At 45.6% G+C, this 24633-nt stretch overlaps 2 protein-coding genes across 3 annotated transcripts in view; both read right to left on the bottom strand.

Moving 5' to 3' along the window:
• The window catches only part of TATDN2 (TatD DNase domain containing 2), a 31828-nt gene extending 25728 nt beyond the window's left edge, over positions 1–6100 (bottom strand). Inside the window, exons 1-2 of one of the 2 annotated variants that reach the window (XR_003316854.4) lie at positions 5420–6100; positions 4895–5305 (exon numbers count right to left, since the gene is read on the bottom strand). Coding sequence is in view for 1 of the 2 variants with exons in the window: in XM_026501355.4 (XP_026357140.2) it covers positions 4895–5299 (405 nt within the window). In the remaining variant the exon portion in view is untranslated. The remainder of the gene's footprint in view (positions 1–4894; positions 5306–5419) is intronic. The other variant, XM_026501355.4, reaches the window with a different exon arrangement.
• Positions 6101–8264: 2164 nt separating this feature from the next.
• The window catches only part of IRAK2 (interleukin 1 receptor associated kinase 2), a 58823-nt gene continuing 42454 nt past the window's right edge, over positions 8265–24633 (bottom strand). Inside the window, exons 10-13 of the mRNA XM_026501354.4 lie at positions 22478–22540; positions 13719–13919; positions 10375–10666; positions 8265–9418 (exon numbers count right to left, since the gene is read on the bottom strand). Coding sequence (XP_026357139.2) covers positions 9306–9418; positions 10375–10666; positions 13719–13919; positions 22478–22540 — 669 coding nt within the window. The 3' untranslated portion in view covers positions 8265–9305. The remainder of the gene's footprint in view (positions 9419–10374; positions 10667–13718; positions 13920–22477; positions 22541–24633) is intronic.

Below are 24633 nucleotides of genomic sequence, written 5' to 3'. Positions count from 1 at the left end.
TGAGGACTTAGTGGGGCCACATTCAGCCTATGGACCACTGGTTTGCCAACCCTGGTAGTGAAGACCAGGACTGTACCTGTGGGAGAAAAAAGGGTTAGAATTAGAATAAAATACTTTTTTTTTTTTTTTTTAAGATTTTATGTTTTTGACAGTGAGAGAGAGGGAGGGAGACAGAAGCAGGCTCCCCGCTGAGCAGGGACCCAGACGCAGGGCTTAATCCCAGGATCCTGGGATCATGACCTGAGCTGAAGCAGACACTTAATCGACTGAGCCACCCAAGCGCCCCCATACCTTGTTTTCATGCGGCCTTATAATTCTCAGAGCTGCCATGGCTCTCATCCCTCTCGTAATATGGCATGTAAATGCCAGAACCAGGAGGCAAACTCAAGCTCCCCCTAATATCCTGGAAACCAAGGGAGAATAGCGGAGGTACGAAAATTGAGCAACAGAAGCAAAGGCTGTGATGTCAAAGACCATGAGGACCTGAAATGAAGCCAGATCACCCAAGATTTTCAGAAGTGGAGAGGAGGCTATAAAGATTAGGCCTTATGTTCAAAAGAAGAGACAAACCACCTGGCTTCATACAGGAGAGATTTCATTTTCCTGGCAGTACTGCGTGGTGAATTATGCATCTCTGAAGGCAGGAGGGAAAGATTCAGTGGAGATGCTGTTCCAGCCCTCATCACTGCCAGCCTGCACGATTTCAGCGGTTCCTACCCAGCTCCCTGCCTACTCCCTCCCAGCCTTTCTCCACACTGTGCCAGAGGAGTTCTAAAATCTGCCAACATCACACCTCTGCTTAAAACCCTTCAGTGCTTCTGCATTTGCCCACAGGAACATCCCCAACTCCTGACCCTGACATCAGAAGCCATGCATCTTTTCCAGCATCCTCTCCCACCTTTGTCCATACACCCAGGTGCCCAGGAATGAAGAAGGGCGCTGGAGAAAAGGGAAGTGAGGACCTTCAGGAACCAGTTGTATCCCAAGCGCTTCAGACCAGCAGCATTTCCTGACACATTTTGGACACACGTTGTTATGCTGCCTGAAATGTCCCCTCCTCCTCCTTGTCAGGACAACTCTAATGGCACCTCTTCTGTGAGGACTTTCTCAACATTAGTCACTCATTCCTCTGACCCTTGATACTTTCAAATGCCCCTGTTAATAACACTCCACGCAACGCTTGGTGATAAAGGACTTTTCAGTGCCTCAACCACTGCCTTCCTCTTCGCACCTCCAACCCCTAGCACAGACTTCCACCCAAGCACCAGACATCTGCTGGGTGAAGACGCAGGAACCAGGATCACACAGGAAAGCTCTGTCATTCGAGAGCCAAGATACACAATGGCTTCTTATGTCTGGGCCGTGCCACCCTGCAGAGAGCTCCTCAAGGGGAGGATCTTGCCCTCTTCGTCCCTCACGTTAACACTGGGCCTCGACAGAGCAGGGGCTCAGAGGGCCACAGTGGTAAGAATGCAGGTTTTGAAGTCCCATTGATCTGGGATAGCACAGCTTTGCCACATAAAGCTGGATGGCCTTGGTCAAGTTACTTAACATCTCTGCGTCTCCTTTCCCAGCACCTACACATGCTAGGTGCTCAAATATTTGTTAACCGATATGTAAATATTTGTTAACTGACACATAAAGATAATCCTGCCTATTTCACAAGACTCTCAGGATTACGTGAGAGCTTATGGGTCAAACATTGAGAATCCTATTTGATGAAAGTCTATCACATCATAAATGCTCCAATTCTCCCTTCCAGTCTTTCTTCCCTACAGTGAATATAGAAATGTGGAAAGGTCATACTAAAGACTGATAATATAAGGTAGGTGAAGGTGCTCGCAACAAATTTAATCTTTTTCTCTTTCTCTACAAGAAAGGAAGATCAGCTACCATTAGAATCTGAGAAAACCTCTCAAACAACTGTCCTAGAGGAAATAAGGAACAAACAAAAAGAAGCTGGCCAGCAGCAATCTCTAGTGAATCCAAATTGCCCGGTCTAGCTGTGGTCTGAATGGGTTCCCCCAAAATCCGTATGTTGAAATCTAACCCCAAGGTGACGGTATTAGGTCCTTTGGGAAGTGATTAGGTCATGAACGTGAAGCCCTCATGAATGTGATTAGTGCTCCTAAGAGTCCCCAAGAGACCTCCCCTGCCCACCTCTGCCATGTGAGGACAGAAGGAAAAACCTGCAAACCAGAAAAGGGCCCTCACTTGACCATGCTGGCCCCCTGATCTCAGACTTCCAGCCTCCAAACTGTAAGAAATAAATTTCTATTATTTATAAGCTACCCAGTCTGTGGCATTGTTACCAAAGCCAGAACATTCCCCTCTGAATATTCGGCGACCTGGCCGAGACCTCTGTGCTGCAGCTGGGGAGGAGACTGATAATGGGGGACTCACAAAGCCAAGTGTTTACCCCTCAAAATTTAAAGAGCAAATGCAGAACAGGTGGATAGGTGGGTAAAAAGTAGGAATAAGGAGACCACAGAAGAATGGAAGGGAAGAATATGTCGTTTTTGTGAGTGCCACTGGGCTGTGCTTGCTGACAGGACTTAGGACTTACCAGAAAAACGAGTTGGACATGACTGCAGAGTACAAGGGCAAGAGGTACAGACTGAGAGGAAGATAAGAAAGGCATTTTGTAATTCATCGAGATGAGTCAAGTACTGTACCTTGTTTTCAAACTAACTACAGGCAGAGCCCTTAGCAGTGCTAGAGAGGGACAATTAGGATTAATATTATCAACATCCCCATAATCTAGCCTCACTCAACATGAGTGATCTTTCAAAAATGCACATCTGCCTTCCCTGTGTATAAAACTCTATAGAACTCTCTAATGGCTTAGAATAAAACCCAAATTCCCTTGGTTACTAAAGCCCCGTTGCAATCGGCCCCCTAACTAGCTCTCCAGTCTCCATTCTGGGCTATTATGCTCCACACATATCATGAGACAGTCTTGTGACTTCTCAAGCCCTCCCACCAGGATGTGTGCTCCTCAGAAGCCATCTCAGGGCCCCACAATCCAACAGAGCGCTTGGCACCCAGTAACCCTCAAGAGCTTACTGACTAAAAGCAACGCACTAACCCCGCAACTTCTGAGACAGGAGCAGACTACTCACTGCTCCATGCTTAACCATTAAATTGATTTTGGCAAAACAAGACCCCTTAGGCCTAAATAAGATAAAAGTGGGCCCATGATAGAATTAGACCCACCTGGATTAAAGGCTATACCTTCAAAACTTGGTTCCTGTCTGCAGGACAGCCTGAGCCAGGGATGCAGCACACCTGAAAGACAGGCAGATTCCTGCCCTTCTCGAAAGGCTTCATTCTATCTCTAATCATCACTGAAGTCAAACGTAATCAATCGAGATTATTTCATACTGTGCCCAAAAGAAGTGAAAAACTGTTATCAAGGATTAATGACAAGTTTATATTGTATGGGCAAAGCCCCATATTTACTTGATTTACCTTTAAGTCATATTCAATATGTATTTTTATGCTAAAGACAAAGCTTTTGAAATCACTATTAAAAAAAAAAAAATCCAGGGCACCTGAGTGGCTCAGTTGGTTAAGCGTCTGCACTCAGCTCAGGTCCCAGGGTCCGGGGGTTGAGGCCCATGTTGGGTCCCCTGCTCGACAGGGAGTCTGCTTCTCACTCTGCCCCTCACCCCGATCATGCTATCTTTCAAATAAATAAAATCTTAAAACAACAACAACAACAACAACCATGTGCCATACAGGAGTTCTATGAGGTCCACAGTGAAAGCACCTAGAGCGATTCACCCAAGAGTTCCCCGGGATAAACGGCCAATGACAGCCTAGTTTCTCAGCTCCACATAATTTAACCACTCAGCAGAAGTTTAGAGACAAACCCACTTTCCTTGGGGCCTTTTTTCATTGCTTTTGTAAGATCACTTTATCTGAAGGCAGCCCATCTCAGCCAACTAAGACTTTTCCTCCACTCTTCCACATACAGAACTCACCTCCAAACCCAGAATGCAAACAGTGATCTGTTTTGTTACTGGAGAACCCCAAGCAACTAGAACTTTCCTGGGATGATCTAGGCCCTCAAAAAATATTTGTTCAAAACCTGACTGAAAGAGCAGATGAAGCTCCCACTTCAGCCGGCGACGTTAGCTAGTACTCACTCTCTCACCAGGGAAACAGCCGACTATGAGATGAATTGCATTTGTTTCTATTTCTCAGAGACTCAATGTTCAATCTTTCATCACCAGGAAAATTTCATCCTTCTTTAAGTTCATATAAAACAAAACAGTGGAGGAAATATACCTCCTCTGAGAAACCTTCCTGCCTGTTCCCCATGGGGAACTAAATGTTTAAGCTCCAAAACAACCTCTACCCTACCCACCAAGCAAAACCCCAAGGTGCTAGAAACCATAACTTTGGTGAAAAGCTACACCAAGAACCAAATTCTTATTTTCAGTTCTGTGACTCAGAGAGGTTCAAAGTACAAGGGCACAATTCCTTAAATCTACAACTGAAATAAACAGGTCTGTGTCTCCTGAGCACGCGATGCACCTTCTACTGCAGGGATCGTCCAACCTGGCTGCACAGTACAATTACTGGAGGAGCGTTCCCAAGTCTGGAAACTCAGACCACACCCCAGCCCAGTTAAATCGGAATGAGAAGCCCCAAGTATTTAAAAGCCTTCCAAGTAGTTTTAGAGTGCTGCCAAGTTTGAAAACTACCTCTCTATGGCACTGTAGGCCACCCCGCTGACCAACCCCTTGGTCTCCCTGGTTTGCGATAAGCAGACCTCTGGGAAGACCCCAAAGATCTTGAAGGACATGACCCCTTTCAGGCTCCTTCCACCAACAGCTCAAGCCACGTGGAAGGGGCTTCACCAATTCCAGGCGTCGCAGCCACCTACCTTAAGGCTGCAGGCTTCCTCCTCTAGAGAAGCCATTTCTTCTGGAGAGGGGTTGACAGGGCGAAGAGGGGATCCCCCTGACGAAAGGAATCCCCGTGTGCTCCGAATCAGGCAGCCTTTGGCGGCAGCCCCGCCCACACCTGGGCCAGAGGAATGTGAGGAGGAGGAGGAATTTCTGCCGCAGGATGAGCCCCAGGGCAACCTCGGCGTGCAGGCCACATCGTCCTCCTTCTGGACTTTCAGGCGCTTGGGGCTGCTGGTCCCTCCTGAACGCGACGCAGAGCTAGGAGCTGGCCGGCTGGAGGGGGCCACATCACTGGGCTCCCGGAGGCAGCTGCGCTTGCGGGGACACCCTTCCGAAGTGCTGCTCCAGTGGTACTTGACCTTGCGCCGCTCCGACGCCATGGGCACCTGCAAGATAAAGAGGGGGCCTGGATTCCAACACCAGCCCTCTTCAGACTCCCGCCACCCTGGGTCTCCTCGGGGAGGACAAGCCAGAAGGTCAGAGTCAAGGGCCTCACTGACCTTTCCCCCTTCTTTCCACTGCCCATCACAGTTCTCAAGGTTTCGGAGATGCCAATGCGCTTCGCCTTAGTCAAAACGATCCGAGATTTACTAAGGGCGTCGGTTTGGTTTCCAAACCCACAACGTGCTTCCGCGATCACCAAGCGCTTCAGTTTGCACAGCGCTACTAGGGAGATGTCAAAGCGCTTCCGGGATTACAAAGCGCTTCGATTTAGTTTGCAATACAGAGCCCTTCGGGGGTGTCAAAGCGCTTCAAAAGACTACAAGGCGCTTTAGAGTCCACACATGGCGACCGGACCCGCAGCCTTTGGCGGGCGCTTGGCCCAGAGGCCCGGAATGCCGAGGGCGGGCCGCAGGGCAGGGCCGGACCCAGCGCGCAACCCGCCCTGCTCCTGCGGCCCCGCCGACCAGCCCGCGGCCCGAGGGGCCGAGGCGCCCCTCAGGAGCCGGCGGTGCCGCGCTCGGCCGCCACGGGACACCCTCCGGCTCGCCCGGCCGCCCCTTCCGTCCCTGCCGCCGCAGCCCAGACGTCGTCCCCGCCGCCCCCACGGCCCAAAAGTCCCGCCCCGGCCGCCTGCTCGCCTCCTGCCCCAGTCCTGCAGCCCCGGCTCGGCCTCCGCCCGAGCTCGGGACACACCGGCCTCCGCTGCGCCCGCCTCCCGGAACGAGCCCTGCGGCCCGCGGCCCGGCGTGCGGCGGGGGAGGGCCTTCCCCAGAACGGAGGGCGCCCATTGCTCGAATCGGCAGGGGGCGGGACTCCGAGCAAGACGGAGCTCTCCTGTTGGCCAGGAGGCTTGGAGGCATTGGTCGGAAGCAAGGCGGGGCGGAGCCACTCACGTGGGCCCGAAGAGCGCGAAGCTAGGCAGGGCCGCGGTTCCCCCCGCCAGCCTTCGGTGGGTTTGGGGGCGTCCGCGGACCGCCATCCCACAGTGCAGCTCCCCGCTGCTCAGCGCTTGGCGGCTTAATCAGACGGGTTCCGGTCCCGACCCTCTCCTCGAACCCGCACCGACACCATGACCCCGTTTGCAGAGCAGGAAACTGTGGCTCAGAGAGACCAAGTGACACACCCAGAAAGTGGCAGAGTCGGAAGTTAGGAGCCACAGGAAAAAAGAGCTACACAAAAATGTAAAATGTAAAATTTTTGCTGGGCGAAAAATATCAGAGTTACAAGGCACAAACTTAGTAAAATATTCGCAACACATGACAAAGGGCTGATGTCCTTACTATGTAAAAACTTTTAAGATTTTATTTGACAGAGAGTACGCAGAAGCAGGGGGAAGCAGCAAGAAGCAGACTCCCCTCTGAGCGGGGAGCTTGATGTGGGGCTCCAGGATCATGGCCTGAGCCAAAGGCAGGTTCTTAACCTACTGAGCTACCCATGCACCTGATGAAACTTTCTTAATGAGATACTTAAGTATTAAAATGGAAGCATGTTAACTAGAATTAAAATAAAAGCTTAAAAAAATAAAATGGAAACAGAAATGAACCAAGGAACAGACACGAATTACGAAGGGCTCTTTAATAGGTGAAAAAAAAAAAATGGCTCTACCTCTGTCACTTAAAAATACAAGTAAAATTATAAATTTTCACCTATTAAATTGTCAATGATCAAGAAGCATGACAATATTCTTTGTAGCTGAGGATGTGGGGAAATGCATTCCCATACCTGATTCAGTGTAAATTGATACAACCTCTTTGGAAGGCAGCACCTTTTGTAGTTACCAGAATGAAAAACCACCTCAAAATCCAGCATTGGAAGCTAGTCCTATAAATTATGGAATATCCTTAGAAAGGAATACCAGGCAAAAAGACTAAAGTAATCCAAAAATATTGAGGAAGAATGGCCAAAAAAGGATGTTAGAAAACACACACATGCTAAAGCCAGAAATTCCAACTGCTTCAGTTCAATCTAACTTGCAGTTTTGATTTTCTAATGAAAAATTTCTAATGAAAATCTAATGATGGCTGAAGTTAAGCAAAAAGATAAAATTTTCATCATCTTTTGGAAGGACACCCCAAACAAGGAACAGTGGTTGCCTCAGGGCAGAAGAAGGGAGACACTAAAATCCCAGTGGGAAAAAAGGTTTTCTTTCCACCACATAATCGTTTGTACTACTGGATTTTTTTTTTTTTTTGGTCATGTGTATTTATTAACTAAAAAAAAAGTCAGGCCTTCCCTCTAAGGATTCATAGAAAGGCATCATGGTGCCCGTGAGCCCCTGGAATTGATATACAGACATGTGTATGTATGTATTTACAGCTTGCTAAGGGGAAAAGGTCTGTAAATTGTCAGAAGTTCATTGACCTTTCCACAAATGTATGAAGCTGTGGTCTGGAAATGCAGGTATGTCTAGATAACCAGTATCCTATTGGCACTAGCCGTCTATTGCTCAAACAGCCCTGAAAGTACCCTACTCATAACTGTAAGGTGCTTACCACATGCCCGGTCCTGTCTGGGGCATGTAACACACTCTAGTTGAATCCTCACAGCCACCAGAGTTTAAAACAGGGGTGTCAGTACAGATTACTGTCCTCTGGGACTGGAGCCCACCCAGCTTTGTTACGTATCAGTACCAAGCTGACCTTGTTCGGGGACTACTGAATGCTCTCATGAAGCAAGATCTTCCCCTTGCCCTGACAAACCCAAGAAACGGGTACTTTTTATTCTTCCCATTGTATAGATGAAGAAACAGAGGCTCAGAGTAACTCCCTAACTTGACCCAAGATCACAGAGCTACTAACACCAACATTTATAGCCAGCACCCAGCTCTTAGGTGCTCCGTGGGTACAGAGCACCTTCTCCAAACAAATTCATCTGGACACAAAACCAATTACAAGAGATCTGTTTGACTTTACGAATGTATTTTTATTTTACAAAAAAAGAAAATCACTACAGTAGGCTTCTTTAAAATAGGACACACTGAATTTAAAATAACACTTGTTTCACAAAAAGATTTGCGACATGACTTTTCAGAAAAATACCCAGTGCATAAACCTTAGGTATGTGGCAGAAATATATGTTTAATGTCTTTTTATTTATTTTTATAAAAAAGGACAAGTGCATTTTCAAAGTACTTCTATAGCCATGTCTCACCTGTTCCTTCCAACAACCCAGTGAAGGAAAACAAACAGGTGTTGCTTATAAGAAAACCAAGGTTCCAGGAATTAAATAATTGGTTTAAATAGCAACAGAACTGGGCATGAAACTAGCTCTCTTGAGTCTTCATTCACCCATAAATAATACATACTCTCAAAATAAAAGCTCCACTAAAAATATTAGCATTAGTGGGATGGGAGGGTAAAGGTGTGGAGGAGGCATTAAATAAATATCTGTGGGTTACAAGATTTCTGAGGGAGAAAGTAGAAAACCTGCCGAGCCCTCTGCCAGGTGGCTGGCATGTGTAAACTCAAGACCTTGGGCTGTGGATTAAGAACTGCACTGGGACACAAGCTGCGAATCTTTCAGGCCATGGAAGTTGGCAGGTGGTTGTCGGCAAATATGACCCAGAAAGATTTAACTTTGGAAAGTGCCACTGACAATCCTCCCTCCATTCTTGAGGGGTGTGAGCTGGGTATTACCACACACACCCCAAAACCACAAAATCGCCCACATCCTGGGCTCATGGATCAGGGTTTCCACTTCGGTCTCCAGATGCCCAGCTCTGATTGACAAATCCCAGAAAGAACGATGACTTCATGGAGTTTTGTGTCTTGAAAAGCCGAGGTCCCTTCCTCCCTAACTCACTCTGGTAAGATGGAAGCTTCTCTCTCCTGCCCAGGAAAGCTGATGTTTGGTGTTTCCTGGGAGATTATGATTCTGCCTCAGATTTTTTTCTTGATTTAGTGTTCGTCTTTCCAGTTCAGGACAAGCTGTGCTCTCTAGTCATCAGGGGCCAAAAAGCTCAATGCTGTCCAGTTTCCCTTCTTTGTAGAACACAATATTCTCCATCAGTTTCTTTTTGGCCTCATTGATCTCGATTTTCCATGAAGTCTCTGCAGCTGATGTTCAACAGAAAGTTTAAAGAAAGAACTTGAAAAAAAGGCATTTGGAAATAGTTACTATTATTATAGTTCTTAGAAAGTCAGACTTGGTCAGTTTCTCACTTAAATCAGATTTGTGAATCAGGCCCTGAGCGCAATGAGCATTTTCATTGTTTCTGCCTTTGCAGTGAAGTCCCACCACCTGCCCCCACTTTTCCAAAAGGAGGGGGCTTCCATGCTCCTTCCGTGGGTGGGAGAGGTTGGGATGAACACTTACACCCTCTCTCTCTTTTCCCTCCTCTCTCCTCCCAGTGGGAGGAGGAGCAATAGGAGTGGTAGAGCCTGGGACATTGATTAAGCCATGTTTACTAGGGGAGAGGGACACTGCATTGAAAAGGCCTTCCAAATTTTTATTTCTGAAGGAAGCCTGGGATATTTAGATAGGAGAGAAAGAGATAGGAAGAGTTTTGACTTGGTCCCTAAGTACGATGGGGAGCCACACAAGGGCTTTAAACAAGGGATGGCATGAGCTGTTTTTTTAAAAACACTCTGAAGATAACATAAAATAACATAAAATAAAATAAATAAAAACCACTCTGGCTGGTCCCCGGAGAAAGGATGGGGTAAGGGGCCAGAACGGATTAGGGAGGAAGGGAGGATACAGAAGGCTGTGTGGTCATCCAGCAAGAGGACAGTAGCTTAGCCAAAGGGGGTGGGGGGGAGGTGAGGCAATGCAGAGAAGCAGATGGAGTTGAGAGATATTTAGGTGATGGACCGGACAAAATGGGCCAGAGAGAGAGGTAGGTATCAAGGATGACCCCCATCCGAGGTTTCTTTTTGTGCAGTCTGCTGGTAGGTGAATGGCTGAATAGTCAAAGAATGAGTGAATGAGAGCGCCAGAAGAAATAAATGATGGGCTGAGTTAGAGATGCATGAGCGAGCTTGCATATGCACTTAGATCTCCACACACTTACCGTCCTGGGGAGGCTCTGGACTGGCCCAGGCCGCAGGGGAGGTGTCTGCCTGCACTCCCCCACAGACCTGCAGGCTGCCTTCTCCGTCCTCTGTTGAGGGGAGTGAGGCAGCAGCCCCAGCCCCGGGTGCTACCGTCATGGAGTAGGAAGCATCGAGACTGGAATTGTCCACATCATCTGTTTCTTCTGGGGTGTTGGAGGAAGAGCCTGTGCCCTCAGAAAGCCCACTCAAAGGGAGCAATGTCTCCGGACCTCTGAGCCGCTGTTCCACAGCAGCCACAGAGCCACACACCTTGGGGAGAGGAGAGACAAGAATTCTTTCTGAAATTGGGGCACCTGGATGGCTCAGTCGGTTAAGCATTGGACATTTGATCTCAGCTCAGGTCTTGATCTCAGGGTTGTGAGTTCAAGGCCCATGTTGGGCTCCAGGCTGGCCATGGAGGCCTACTGAAAGAAAGAAAGAAAGAAAGAAAGAAAGAAAGAAAGAAAGAAAGAAAGAAAGAAAGAAAGAAAGAAAGAGAGAAAGGAAAGGAAAGGAAAGGAAGAAAGAAAGAAAGAAAGAAAGAAAGAAAGAAAGAAAGAAAGAAAGAAAAAGAAAGAAAGAAAGAAAGAAAGAAAAGGACTCTTTCTGAAAAGAAAGAAAAGAAAGAAAGGAAAGAAAAGAAAGAAAGAAAGAAAGAAAGAAAGAAAGAAAGAAAGAAAGAAAGAAAGAAAGAAAGAAAGAAAGAAAATGACTCTTTCTGAAATCAAAAATCTTATAGGTATCCCAGGCCTCAGGAGATAAAATGAAGAATCAACATGTTGATTCTTGTTGCTTTGTCTGGAAGAACAGTGAAAGCCCTTTGAACAGAGCTGACCTTGCCCCCATCCACCCTAGCCATAGATGAGAGCACATGACCAAGATGGACCAATCATTGTATCCTATTTCTCTGACATGTTAATGATCCCGGTTTGGGCACGTGACCCAAGCTGGCCAATCAGAATCCTTCTCTGGGATTTTCTACATAAAACTTACTGACAAAGGACTCCCGATTCCTCTCTAGTGGCTGACCCAGACTCTCCACCTACAAAGAAAACCCATTCACAGTAGGAAAAAATGAAGACCCCTACAAAGAATAAAGCAGAGGCAACAGATGGAGAAGTGGGGCACAGGCACAGAGACACAGATAAATGCACGTTTGCTGGTAGAGACCCTGGGTCTAGCTGGCCTAGCAACGTCTGTCCTGTCTGCTGTTTGGTTACATAAGCCAATAAATTCATTCATTCATTTATTCATTCATTCACTCATTCATATACTGCCTCCCAATCTCCCTTGCTGTGTGAGTGTGTGTGTGTGTGTGAGAGAGAGAGAGACAGAGAGAGAGAGAGAGACTAAGAGTTCGACCTGAGTTCTATCGTTTTGAACTGGAAATGCCCTAAGTAATATAGATATTACTTACCCTTGAGGGTGTTTCTAATTAAGGATGTTAGGAAATCAGAAGGAGGCAGGGAAGGAATGCTTCTTCTTTACACACAAACACACACACACACACACACACACACACACACACACACACACACGGTTCTGCTTTACCAGGGACTGGGGTATGGCTCGGGGTTGAGGCCTTTACCTAGATGGCATTTCATAAACCAGGGCTGTATTTGGCTGCAAGCAACAGATGGTATTGGAGCTCATAGAAGCTGAGCAGGGAAGTGATGGGTAAAGGCCACTCAGAGCCTGAGGGTGGTGTGCTGCAGGCCTTGGGGGGTCCAGGATCCCAGGCTCAGATGTTAACAGAACACTGCTTTCTCTGAATCTCCTTCCTCAGCAGCCCCACCACAAGCCACTCTTCCCCATGTACTTTTTGTTCTAGCCACTCTGACATTCCAGACCCTTGACCATGCCAGGCTTTCTCTCATCTCAGGCCATCTGCATGAGTTGTTCCATCTGCTTGGATTGCTCTTTGTCTGTTTACGCATCACTTCCTCTGGAAAAGTCCTCCTGGGTGGGGCCCCATCACAAGCTATCCCATTGCTCCCCACCCAGATGATTACTGTGCATTGTCTGAGAGCTCCAGGAAAGTAGAACTGGACCTGCCTTGTTCACCAATTTATCCTCCCCCCCCCCCCCGGGGCCCAGCACACAAGTCCTGAATGACTGACTGACTGCTGTACCACTCGGGCACTTGGGGAACAGCCCAGGCAAAGAATGATGACTCGGGTCTTGAGTTGCGGGTCTCTAGCTCCTGCCACGTTATGCTGCAAGATGGTGAACAAGGAAATGAACCAGGAGTCCAGAGAGCTCTGACAGATACTCACTCCGTGGCCTCATCTTCTCCTCTCTGGACCTTTACTTCCCTATCTATAAAATGGCGGGCTTGGGCTACAGCAGTGGTGCTTGAAGACTTTTTTTTTCAGCTACTAAATCTTCCCTCAAATAAATTCCTAAGAATTCAATATGCTCATGTGAAGTGAAGGGGGGTGTCTGGTGGTAGTCATGGGTGGGGCCTGCAGCTCCCCACACCCTTTTGAGCCCCTCTCTGCCAGACACTACTTGAAAATCACTCAGCTAGATGGTCTCAAAGAGTCCTCTCAGGCAGTTCTTCGGTCCTTAGAAATATCTAGCAGTTGTCCCCAAATTTACACCTGTTACCATGGAAACCACCACTATATGTCACATCCATAGGAAAATGTTTTATCTCCTAATGTGGTTGATTTCTGGGGTATCTGCCTAGCCCCTGGGCTAAGGATGCTCCCTTCCTCTGGGACTTAGCTCTTTCCACATTTCTGGGGTGGACCCCCTGACTACTAGGTTTACATACTGGATCCCACTCCCCTCACCTTACCTGATTGGCCAACAGGTGGACTGCTGACTCTAGGTAGGCCAAACAGGCTCTCTCACTGAGAGACTGGAATTGGAACCAGGATACTTGATCTCTCAGTGAGGATAGAACTTAACATATAAACAATACAGACCATATACCCTAGCCAAAAGGATAGAGGCAAAGAAAAGGGAGTCTATAGACAGAGGAAGAATCAAGCAGATTCAGAGAAAGCAGTGTTCTGTTAACATCTGAGCCTGGGATCCTGGACCCCCCAAGGCCTGCAGCACACCACCCTCAGGCTCTGAGTGGCCCTTACCCATCACTTCCCTGCTCAGCTTCTATGAGCTCCAATACCATCTGCTGCTTGCAACCAAATACAGCCCTGGTTTATGAAATGCCATCTAGGTAAAGGCCTCAACCCCGAGCCATACCCCAGTCCCTGGTAAAGCAGAACCATGTGGCCACCAGGATGGGAGGGCCCCCTCCCCGGCCCAGAGCAGGGCCCATCACCAGGGGGTAAAGGCTGAGAATGAGGCTCACCTCGGCCAAGTCAGCATTTCGCCTCCGCAGGCAGATGCAGGCAGCCATGGCCAAGGCCTCGGCGCAGTCCTCCAGCAGCCTCCCGGCCCTCTTCTCCAGGTACTTCTGGCAGATCTCCTTAGCCATCACCTTTTCCACGCCCGTCTTCCTGCAGCACTGCGAGGTGGTGCTGCTTGGAATTTCACTGAGGAGTAAATCCTTCTGTGGGAAGAAGAGGATAAACACCCCTGTGTGAGCTGCAGGGATGTGGGATTCTACCACACAGCCCCCAACCACCCCCACGACTGCGCCAGACCTGCAAAACTTCAAAGAAAAAAGGATTTTAAGAAATAAATGCAAGGATCCAAGAAACAAGTAAAAAAGCCAGAACTGGAGAATTGCTAAATTCCCTACACATATAGGGCGTTCCATAGTACACTCCAGCCAGGCAGGGGCTTAACCTGGGCCTCAGTTGCTTCATCAGGAAAATGGGGATAATAGGACTAACACAAAGATTAAAAGATATAATGCATCTAGGGGCACCTGGGTGGTTCAGTTGGTTAAGTGTCTGCCTTTGGCTCAGGTCATGATCTCAGGGTCCTGGGATCCAGCCCCAGGTAAGGCTACCTGCTCAGTGGGGAGTCTGCTTCTCCTTTTCCCTCTGCCCTTCTCCAGCCCCCATCCCCACTGGTGCGCACTGGCTCTCTCTCTAATAAATAAATAAAATCTTTAAAAAAAAGATATAATGCACCTAAAGCATTAAGTGTGATACTCAACACAAAATAAAGATCCAATAGTCTATTAGTGATAATAATTAATAGTAATAACAGCCCCCATTTCTATACTACTACATGCCGGGCACTTCACTTACATTAATAATTTAATCTTATTAACAATTACAGGCGCGCTCTTTTACGATGTAAGATACACATTTAGGATGTAGGTTCTGACCCATGCATATTTATTTATTTACTGAAGTTTGAGAGGCATTATTTTTTTTAAGTTTTATTTATTTAAGTAATTTCTGTACAAAGTAGGGCTGGAACTCATGACACTGAGATCAAGAGTTGCATGCCCTTCCGACTGAACCAGCCAGGTGCCTCAAACCCACGTATTTTTAATAGGAGATCTACTATATAAAATTAAGTATACTTATATATTTCATAAATTTTGTATTTACATATAAGTTTTATAACATTTTATACTATATAGAAAGCAGGAATTTGAACTATGCATATAACAGAAAATACGTTATATATTTTTGTACAAATATATAGTATATTTATATAGTATAAATTATGTTTCATATTTCATAAGTATATATGTACATATTTGCAAATATAAATGTTACAAATATATTAAATACACTGATTAAATATATTAAATATATAAGGAAATATATGATTTAATTATGTATAATATTGATTGATATATAGTGTATTAATCTATTATATTTATATAACACATGAAACATTTACATTTATGTTTTTATATTTCTGATATATTTATTGTATAAATAATAAAACATTTATATATAAATTTTCCATGTATATTCTATTTGTTATATGTAAGTTTTGTTTTCGTTTTGTTTTGAAAGTGAGAGAGCACAAGCAACAGGAGAGGCAGAGGGAGAGAGAAAAGCAGGCTCCCCACTGAGCAGGGATCCTGACGTGGGACTCAATCCCAGGACTCCGGGATCATGACCTGAGCCAAAGGGAGACGCTTAGACCACTGAGCCACCCAGGCGTCCCTCTATTTTCTTTTTTATACCTTCCTGTACTTACTAAATGTTCTACAAGCCTGTCTTGCATTTATAATTAGAAAAATTAAAATTAAAAGTTTTTTGTTTGTGTTTTTTTTAATGTCGAGAATTCCCACTTTCCCATCTGTAACTATGGCCATCAGAAACCCCAGATTTTGTGACAATCTGGCACCTGCTGACCTTTCTCATCTCATCTCTCCCCCCCTTGACTCACCGTACTCAGTCACTCTGGCTTTCTTCTGTTCTTGTATGTACCTAAACTCATCCTGCCCCAGAGCCTTTTCACTTGCTGTTCCCTCTGCCTAGAATGCTCCTCCTCTAAGTCTTACCATGTCCTGGTCCCTCACCTCAGTCAGGTCTCTGCTCAGATGCCACCTTCTCCAAGAAGCCTTCCCTGACCTAAAAGATCCCTCTCCTTGCTCCTCCACTCTATCCCCTAACCTTATTTCACATTTCTTTTTTTTTTTAAGATTTTATTTATTTATTTTTGAGAAAGAAAGAGCACGAGTGGGAGGGGGTTGGGGCAGAGGGAGAAACAGACTCCCTACTAAGCAGGGAGTCCAATGCGGGACTCAATCCCAGGACCCCGGGACCACGAGCTGAAGGCAGACACCCAATCAACTGAGCCACCCAGGCACCCCCTTATTTCACATTTCTTAATAGCACATATCACCGGCCTGGAATTACACACATCTTCATTTACTTGAATATGGTTTGCTCTCCCCCAGTAGAGTGAAAGTTCCAGGAGGGCAAAAACTTCCTCCTGCTCACCTTTGTATCCCCAACCCCAAGAACATTGTCTGGCATGTAGTAAGTACCTCACGAATGTTTTCACGCATTTTACGTACTAACTTATTTTTTGGCAAGGTTTCTTTTTTTCTTTTTTATGTAATTTTATTATTTTTAACAGAAGCGATTCCTTAAATGTAAAACTAAATTAATTTTATTGCTTTATACAGATTTTCATAAAAATACATTTACAACTCTGAAAAAAAAGATTATCAGAGATTATCAGGCATGGGCTGTGATATTTGCTTCAAAAACAAGACAGTCCCCACTCTTCCTCAGTTTCCCCATCCAGAAAATGGGTCATCTGAGGATCCAGTAATACCTCCATGCCTGACACCATAAGGAATTCAATACCTGGAGACTAAAAACCTCCAGCTGGCAAGGGTTGCCTTTATGAATACCCTTTTGCACAATTCTCTCATGGGAGCTCTGCCTTTTAAATGTTTGTCTTTTTAAAAGGTATCATGGTGTTTAAAGGTGATAAATCAATAAATACAAGGAGAGTGTTATTTTCAGATATGGAGGTCACCACCGTCTGAAACAGAATCAGAAACTGTTTGAAAGGGGCGTGTGAGTGGCTCATCCGGTTAAGCTTCTGCCTTTGGCTCAGGTCTTGATCGCAGGGTCCTGGGATCGAGCCCCGCATTGGGCTCCTTGCTCAGCAGGGAGCCTGCTTCTCCCTCTACCTCTGCCTGCTGCTCCCCCGCTTGTGCTCACTCTCTCTCTCTGTTTAACAAATAAATAAAATCTTTAAAAAAGAAAGAAAGAAACTGTTCAAAACAACTGCCCTGAAAGAATGATAGGAGCAGAGGCTCACCATTTGACTCCCCCAGTGAAATAGTGGATCTCATCTGGCAAGAGTCATCAGGAGATGCTAAGAACACTCGGGGGTAGGGTGATGGGGGAACTTAGTGATGGGGGGAGTCAGCAACTCCACCTGGACCCACTGATGAACCTCAGCACTGGAAGGAGGAGGACCCACTATGCGCCTCATGTTGTGATGCGGTGGGAAGCACCAGGCACCACTCAGGAAGCTGCACTGATCGTGAATCTAACCGAGTCTCAGGATAAGAGGTATAGAGAAACAAGTTAAGAATACCACAAGAACAGGAGTGGGGGGAGCCTGGGTGGCTCAGTTGGTTGAGCGTCTGACTCTTGGTTTTGGCTCAGGTCGTGATCTCAGGGGTGTGAGATTGAGCCCCTAGTTGGGCTCCGTCCTTGGCATGGAGTCTGCTTGAGATTCTCTCTCTCCTTCTGCTTCTGCCCCTTACCCCACTTGCACGCGTGTGTGCTTTCTCTTTCTCTCTCTAAATGAATTTTTTAAAAAGTCTTAAAAAAAAATACCACAAGGACGTAAAAATCCAGAACATGAGAAACTTACAGCACAAATGACTCACTTAATGCAAAAATGCAATGATATATGGAAAGAAAACGGGGAGGGGTGCAGGTGGAGAACAGAGGAGTTTAAGTGTGGCCCGGCTGGCTCAATCAGAAGAGCATGCAGCTCTTGGTCTTGGAGGTCGTGAGTTCGAGCCCCACATGGGGTGCAGAGATTACTTAAATTACAAAAAAAAAAAATCTTAAAAAAAGAAGTTTCAAGAAACATAATCATTTTTTTTAAAGATGTATTTATTTATTGAAGGGAGGTAGTGGGGGAGGAGCAGAGGGAGACAGAGAGAAAGTCCCAAGCAGAGTCTGTGCAGAGCATGGAGCCCAACATGGGCTTGATCCCCACCACCCCAAGATCACAACCTGAGCCGAAACCAAGAGTCAGATGCTTAACCGACTCTGCCACCCAGGCACCCCTTTTTTACTTTTTTAAATATTTATAAGAAACATAATTAATGGTAACACGTGGACTTTGTATCAGTTTCAAACAAACTAACTTTAAAAAGCAAATTTTGAGACAACTTGGGACATTTAAACATGGAATGGGCATTAGATGATATTAAGGAATTAAGAAAACTATTTTATGGGTGGAATAACATAATATCTGGGATATGCTTTAAAATACACACACACACACACACACACACACACACACACACACACACACACACGTTTTTCTGTTCCAAAAGAAATAAGAATGTTGCTGATAACTGATGGGATGGATGGATGGAAATTCCTTATACTCTTCTCTTTACTTTGTGCATGTTTGAAATTGTCCCTAACAGAAAAGGCTTTCAAGAACTGGCCATGCCTGAACCCAGGGAAGGGGAGAAGAGTACGTGGTATTGCTACCCTGTGTGGATGGGTTTTCTGAACCAAGTATGCAGATTATCTCCCTATTTTCACTCTCCAAAGGTAACACCTGCTAATGGTTTGGATTATATTACCCTAGACCTTCTGCTACAGAAGTCTTTAGCTATAATCACTTTGGTTATATATTTACTTATATATAATAATTATTATAGTGGCAAGCAACTGCTTCAGAGGTATTAAAATGATAGTAATGGGAGGCACCTGGGTGGCTCAGTCGTTGAGCGTCTGCCTTCGACTCGGGTCATGATCCCGGGATCCTGGCATCGGGCCCCATATCGGGCTCCCTGCTCAGCGGGAAGCCTGCTTCTCCCTCTCCCACTCCACCTGCTTGTGTTCCCTTTCTCGCTGTATCTCTCTCTGTCAAATAAATAAAATCTTTAAAAAAAAATAACAGTAATAGGGATGCCTGGGTGGCTCAGTCAGTTAAGCATCTGCCTTTTTTTTTTTTTAAAGATTTTATTTATTTATTTGACAGAGATAGAGACAGCCAGCGAGAGAGGGAACACAAGCAGGGGGAGTGGGAGAGGAAGAAGCAGGCTCATAGCAGAGGAGCCTGATGTGGGGCTCGATCCCATAACGCCGGGATCACGCCCTGAGCCGAAGGCAGATGCTTAACCGCTGTGCCACCCAGGCGCCCCTAAGCATCTGCCTTTGACTCAGGTCATGATCCCGCATCCTGGGATACAGTCTATCAGGCTCCCTGCTAAGTGGGGAGCCTGCTTCTCCCTCTGCCTGCTGCTCCCCCTGCTTGTGCGTGCTCTCTCTCTCTCTCTCTGACAAATAAATAAAATCTTTTTTAAAAAATAAATGAAATAACAGTAATAATAGGAATAGCTAACACATACAGTACTTACTATGTTCTAGTCACTGTGTTTGGTACTGTTTTAGGGATACACTACTTAACTTTCACTAAACCCTCTTAGATACTATCATCATCGCCAACTTATAAACAAGAAAATATAAGACACTACTTTTTTATTCATCCATATATTTATTACCAAAGACAGGATTAAACTATATACTGTTCTGAACTTGCTTTTTTGACTTAGAAATAGTTCCCTGTCAGAACATATATATTTTTCTCATTTTTTTATAAGAACGTTTATGTTAGCTTTATTCAGAAAGACCAAAACCTGGAAGCATCCCAAATGTCCAACAACTGATGGATAAACCAATGGTCATACATCCACACAATGGAATACTCAGCAGCAATAAAAAGAATGACCAACTAGTACACATAATAACAAGGGTGAATCTCAAAATATGACACTGAGTCAAAGAGGCCTGAAACAAACAGGTACACGCTCTATGTTCCATCTACCTGATACCCCAAAAAAGAACACATGGACAGAAATTAGATCAGGAGGGGCGCCTGGGTGGCTCAGTTGGTTAAGCATCTGCCTTTGGCTCAGGTCATGACCCCGGGATGGAGCCCTGTGTCAGGCTCCCTACTCAGCGAGAGCCTGCTTCTCCTTCTGCCTCTGCCTGCTGCTCCCCCTGCTTGTCCTCTTGATCCCTCTCTGCCTCCCTCTCTCTATTTCTCTCTCTATATCAAATAAATAAACAAATAAATAAATATTTTTTTAAAAAAGAAATTAGATATGGAAGTGGGAAGGAGGGATTGACTATAAAGTTGCCCAAGGGAATTTTCTGGAAGGATGAAAATACTCCATATCTTGATTATGGTAGTATTGGTTACATAACTGTCCACATTTTCCAAAATTTATATCATTCTGTACACTTCACAAGTATGAATTATACCTCAACAGAAATGAACGCACATGCCCACAGTGAGACCCGCACAGAAAAGTACGTAGCAGCTACAGGTGTAACGGTCATAAGCTGGAAACATACCAAGTGTCCATCAATAGGTGAGTGGACACACAGTGGCACACCCCTGCGATGGAACATTACTCAGCAAAAAGAAATGAACCACAACCCACACAAAGAGCATGGGACGTATCTCAGAGTAACCATGCTGACTGGAAAAATCCAGACACCAAAAGAGCCAACTCTCTCTGATTTCATTTATATGAAAGTCCAGAGAGTGGAAACTTGTGCAGTGACAGAAACTAGATCAGTGGCGGTAGGGGATGTCAGGGGCTGGGAGAGGTGGGAGGGGAGGATTACCAAGGAGAAGAGGTAGCTTCTGGGGTGGTAGGCATGGTCATGAACTTGACTTGGTGATGATGTCACAGATATATACATATGTCAAAGTTGATCACATAACACACTGCATCCTCATTATAAACATTTATAAACACTTGTTCATGAAGTTATTTATAAATAATTTCGCGGAATTTCCACGGTGTATGATTATACTGTAATTTCCTTCACCACCTCCCAACTGAGATACTTTACTTGTTTGCAGCTGTTTACTAATATAAATAACGCTACAGTGAACGTCCATGTCTTTCCTCCCTTGTATGTGTATGTCCCTTTGTACAAGTGAAATTACTTCATCAGAAGGTACATCCATGTTAAATTTTGATGGAAACCACCCAATGGCCTTCGGAAAACACCGTGACCACAAACACTCCCCCGAGGGTGGGGGAGGGGCCTGCTTCCTCCTACCCTGGACCGCACTAGGTGTTAGTAGTTTTCATCTCTGATTTGAATCTAAATTACATGTTCAATCTTAATTTTTTAATTAAGATTTTTTTTTTAAAAATTATATCCTCCACATTTTTTAAAGTAAACTCTACGCCCAACATGGAGCTCGAACTCATGACCCCAAGATCAAGAATCGTATGTTCCACTGACTGAGCCAGCCAGCCGGCACCCCTTCCTCCACATTTTTAGAAACCATTAACAAAAACACCTTCCAGAAAATATCACATAAGTATCTCAAAAGACTCCTTGTCCTGCGACGTTCATTCAGGGAGACCCAGAGGAATGTCAGGGAATTCACCTCAAGAAAACTGTCAGAATACGAGAAACCACCTTAAACTGCCCCAAACCACATCTGAGGTGCTGAAACCCACCTCTTTGTAATACCTAGGGCCCAGTCTCCAAAAGCGGAATGGCTTTCTGTGGGTAGGAAGGCCTTCAGCTCCCCACCCCAAGGTCCAGGGGATGTTTTGGGGACCCAGTCACAAAAAAAAAAAAAAAAAAAAAAAAGCCAGCTGTTCTAATGGCCTCAACCTCAAGTCAGGAAAGGCGCTTCCTCTCAAACTGATGAAGAGGAGTAGAGCCTTCACAGGACTTGGAACTCTGCAGAAGACATGAGTTCAAATCCCAGTTCCACCACTGATCTCACTGGGGGGCAAGACCCAAGTCTCTTCACCTTGGCCTTAGTTTTCTCATCTGTGAAATGGGGATGATAATAATCCTGAATTCATACGGTTGGTCATGAGAATTAAACAGTCAGCAGAGTGTCAGGGTTAAGAACTCAGGAGCTGCGGTCCAGAAAACCTGATGTGGAAGTCCGACTCTGACATTTAGTAAGGGTGAGATCTCGGGTGAACCTCAGAGCCTGCTTTTCTCAAGAGCAGGAGAACGTCATGACCCTATCAATCTCAGGGGGATTTTGTGATGACTTAGAAAGATAACATATGTAAAGTGCCAAACACAGAGTCTGGCTACATTGTTAAATTTTTTAAATGACCCTATATGTGTATATATGTGAATGATAGTTCTTCGAACCTACAAAATGAAAATTATTGCTTTTATTATAGGACCCTTTTTAAGAGGGCTGACTTTACCAGTTTGAAGACAAATCCTATTTGATTGCCAGATGTGTAGAGGGAAGAAAACGGTTTCCCTGAAACATTCTAAGTTCTCTTATCATGAAAAAGTACACGTTGGCTGGCTGGTAAGGGCGGGGAGAGGTTAAGGTTACTTTGCAAATCAAACCGCAGACTGAGACCTCATAACCATCTGTGCAATGGGTAGAGTGGAGGTCCCTGCCCTCCTGACACCCCCCCCACCCCGGTAGCTGTTAGCCAGAAGTGACTGGTTCCCTTACCAGGTAAACTGGACTTCGGTCGTTATCCATTGCAGGGATGCCGGTGAGGACCTCAGCCAGCACCTGGAGAGAACATGCAGTTAGCACTGTTCACACACTCATGCAAATTTCAAGCAGGAGATTCGGGCCAAGAGCAACGATTCTTCTTAGTAACAGAGGCTGAGCTCCAGGCCCGGCTCTGCCATTTGCCAGTACAGACACTTGCCCCAAATCAAGACATGGGAATATCACTTAATACCTCCTCCAACGAAACACATTACCCAGCTGCTCAAAAGTCTGAAGGAGTAGCAAGTTAGGGGGGTGGAAACCAAACGTGTGCATATTACCATCAGTTTTATGTGTATATGCATATCCATATAAATATATAATACGTATGTTTATATATGCACACTATATTTACATAAAATATAAATATGTGCATGTGTAAATATGTATATTTACATATATGTACTATATATTTATATTTAATGTGTATATACACATACACATTTTTCTATATATACATGTGTCTACACACACACACACACACTGTATTTTAAAAATCATTTCATTTAAAACCCCATCAGAAATGGTAAGCAGGCGGGACGCCTGGGTGTCTCAGTTGGTTAAGCATCTGCCTTCAGCTTAGGTCATGATCCCAGGGTCCTGGGATCGAGTCCTGCATCGGGCTCCCTGGTCAGCAGGAAGCCCGCTTCTCCCTCTGCCTGCTGCTCCCCCTGCTTGTGCCCTTCTCTCTCTCTCTCTCTGACAAATAAATAAATAAATCTTTTAAAAAAGGAAAAAAAAAGAAAAAGAAATGTCAGGAAAAGGAGGAATCCATGTACGTAAGTCTATTCTACACAGAAAGTCTCAGCAACCTCTAAAGCCTGTTCATTAATTCACCCACTCACAGAAGGAGCACAGCCCTGCACCAGTGTGAGACACCACAACACTGACAAACCATGAGATGTGTCTTAATAAAGGGGAAACCTGCTTTGAACAGAAATTCTCAACAGAGCAAGGTAGTTAAGAGCTCTACAGTCAGCCCTGCCTGGGTTCAAATTCTCTCTTCCTTAATCACTAAGTGACTAAAATCAGAGCCTGCATCCTTACCTGGTAAATGGTGATCTGCTGGTTGTGAATATAAGGGAGTGAGTACCCCACCCTTAGTTTCAAATCTCTGTCCCACAACCTCCCTTGAAGCAAGTCAGAATACAGTCACATTGACTGCCAAGAAATCCTCCACCCCCAGGGGAAGGGCCTGCGGGTTAATTACAGACCCGCAGTGGCCAGGAGGGGGCAGCAGAGGGCACCCCGCAGCAAGTGGATGGGAGCAAGCTGAAAAGGTATTCCCAACCAGCTCCTGCCAGGAAGGGAGGGAGGAACGAGGGGAAATGAATAAACAGACATTCCCTCTACCCCTTCCACAGGCAGGCTCTGTGCTGAACATTTTAGAGAGGTCATTTAGTGCTTGGGGGGGGGGGGAGGGCGGAGAACAAAAAAACAAAAAGAAACCCCACTGAAGGACGCCTGGGTGGCTCAGTCGGTTAAGCATCTGCCTTCAGCTCAGGTCATGGGATCGAGTCCTGCATCAGACTCCTTGCTCAGCAGGGAGCCTGCTTCTCCCTCTGCTTGTGCACGCACTCTCATTCGCTCTCGCTGACAAATAAATAAATAAAATCTTTAAAAAAAAAAAAAAACCCACTGAGAAATGCAGTGTTCCCAACAGGCGGAATCAGAGTTCAAAATCATACTGTCAGTTAGTGGCAGAGCTGAGAAAGAGTGAAGGGAGCCAGTGGTCACGGAACCAATAAATTAGTTTAAAAAATTGTTACGTCAAGAGCTGAGTTAAAAAGTCAAGGGTAAGGGGAGACTGGATGGCTCAGTCGGTTGAGCGTCCCACTGGATTGCGGCTCAGGTCATAGTCTCAGGGTCATGTGATGCAGCCTCGCATGGGGCTCAGGGCTCAGCACTCAGCACAGAGTCTGCTTGGGATTCTCTCTCTCTCTCCCTCTGGCCCTACCCCCACCCACGCACGCTCCCTCTCTCTCTCTCTCTCTCTCTATCTCCCTCTAAAATAAATAAATAAAATCTTAAAAAAAAAAAAAAAAGGCAGGCACCTGGGTGCCTGGGTGTCAGTTAAGCTTCAGATTCTTGGTTTCAGCTCAGATCATGAT

The sequence above is a fragment of the Ursus arctos genome, unplaced genomic scaffold (assembly GCF_023065955.2).
Source record: "Ursus arctos isolate Adak ecotype North America unplaced genomic scaffold, UrsArc2.0 scaffold_14, whole genome shotgun sequence".
Taxonomy (NCBI): domain Eukaryota; kingdom Metazoa; phylum Chordata; class Mammalia; order Carnivora; family Ursidae; genus Ursus; species Ursus arctos.
Note: the sequence above shows the minus strand (reverse complement) of the source record. Positions and strands in the feature narration are given on the sequence as shown.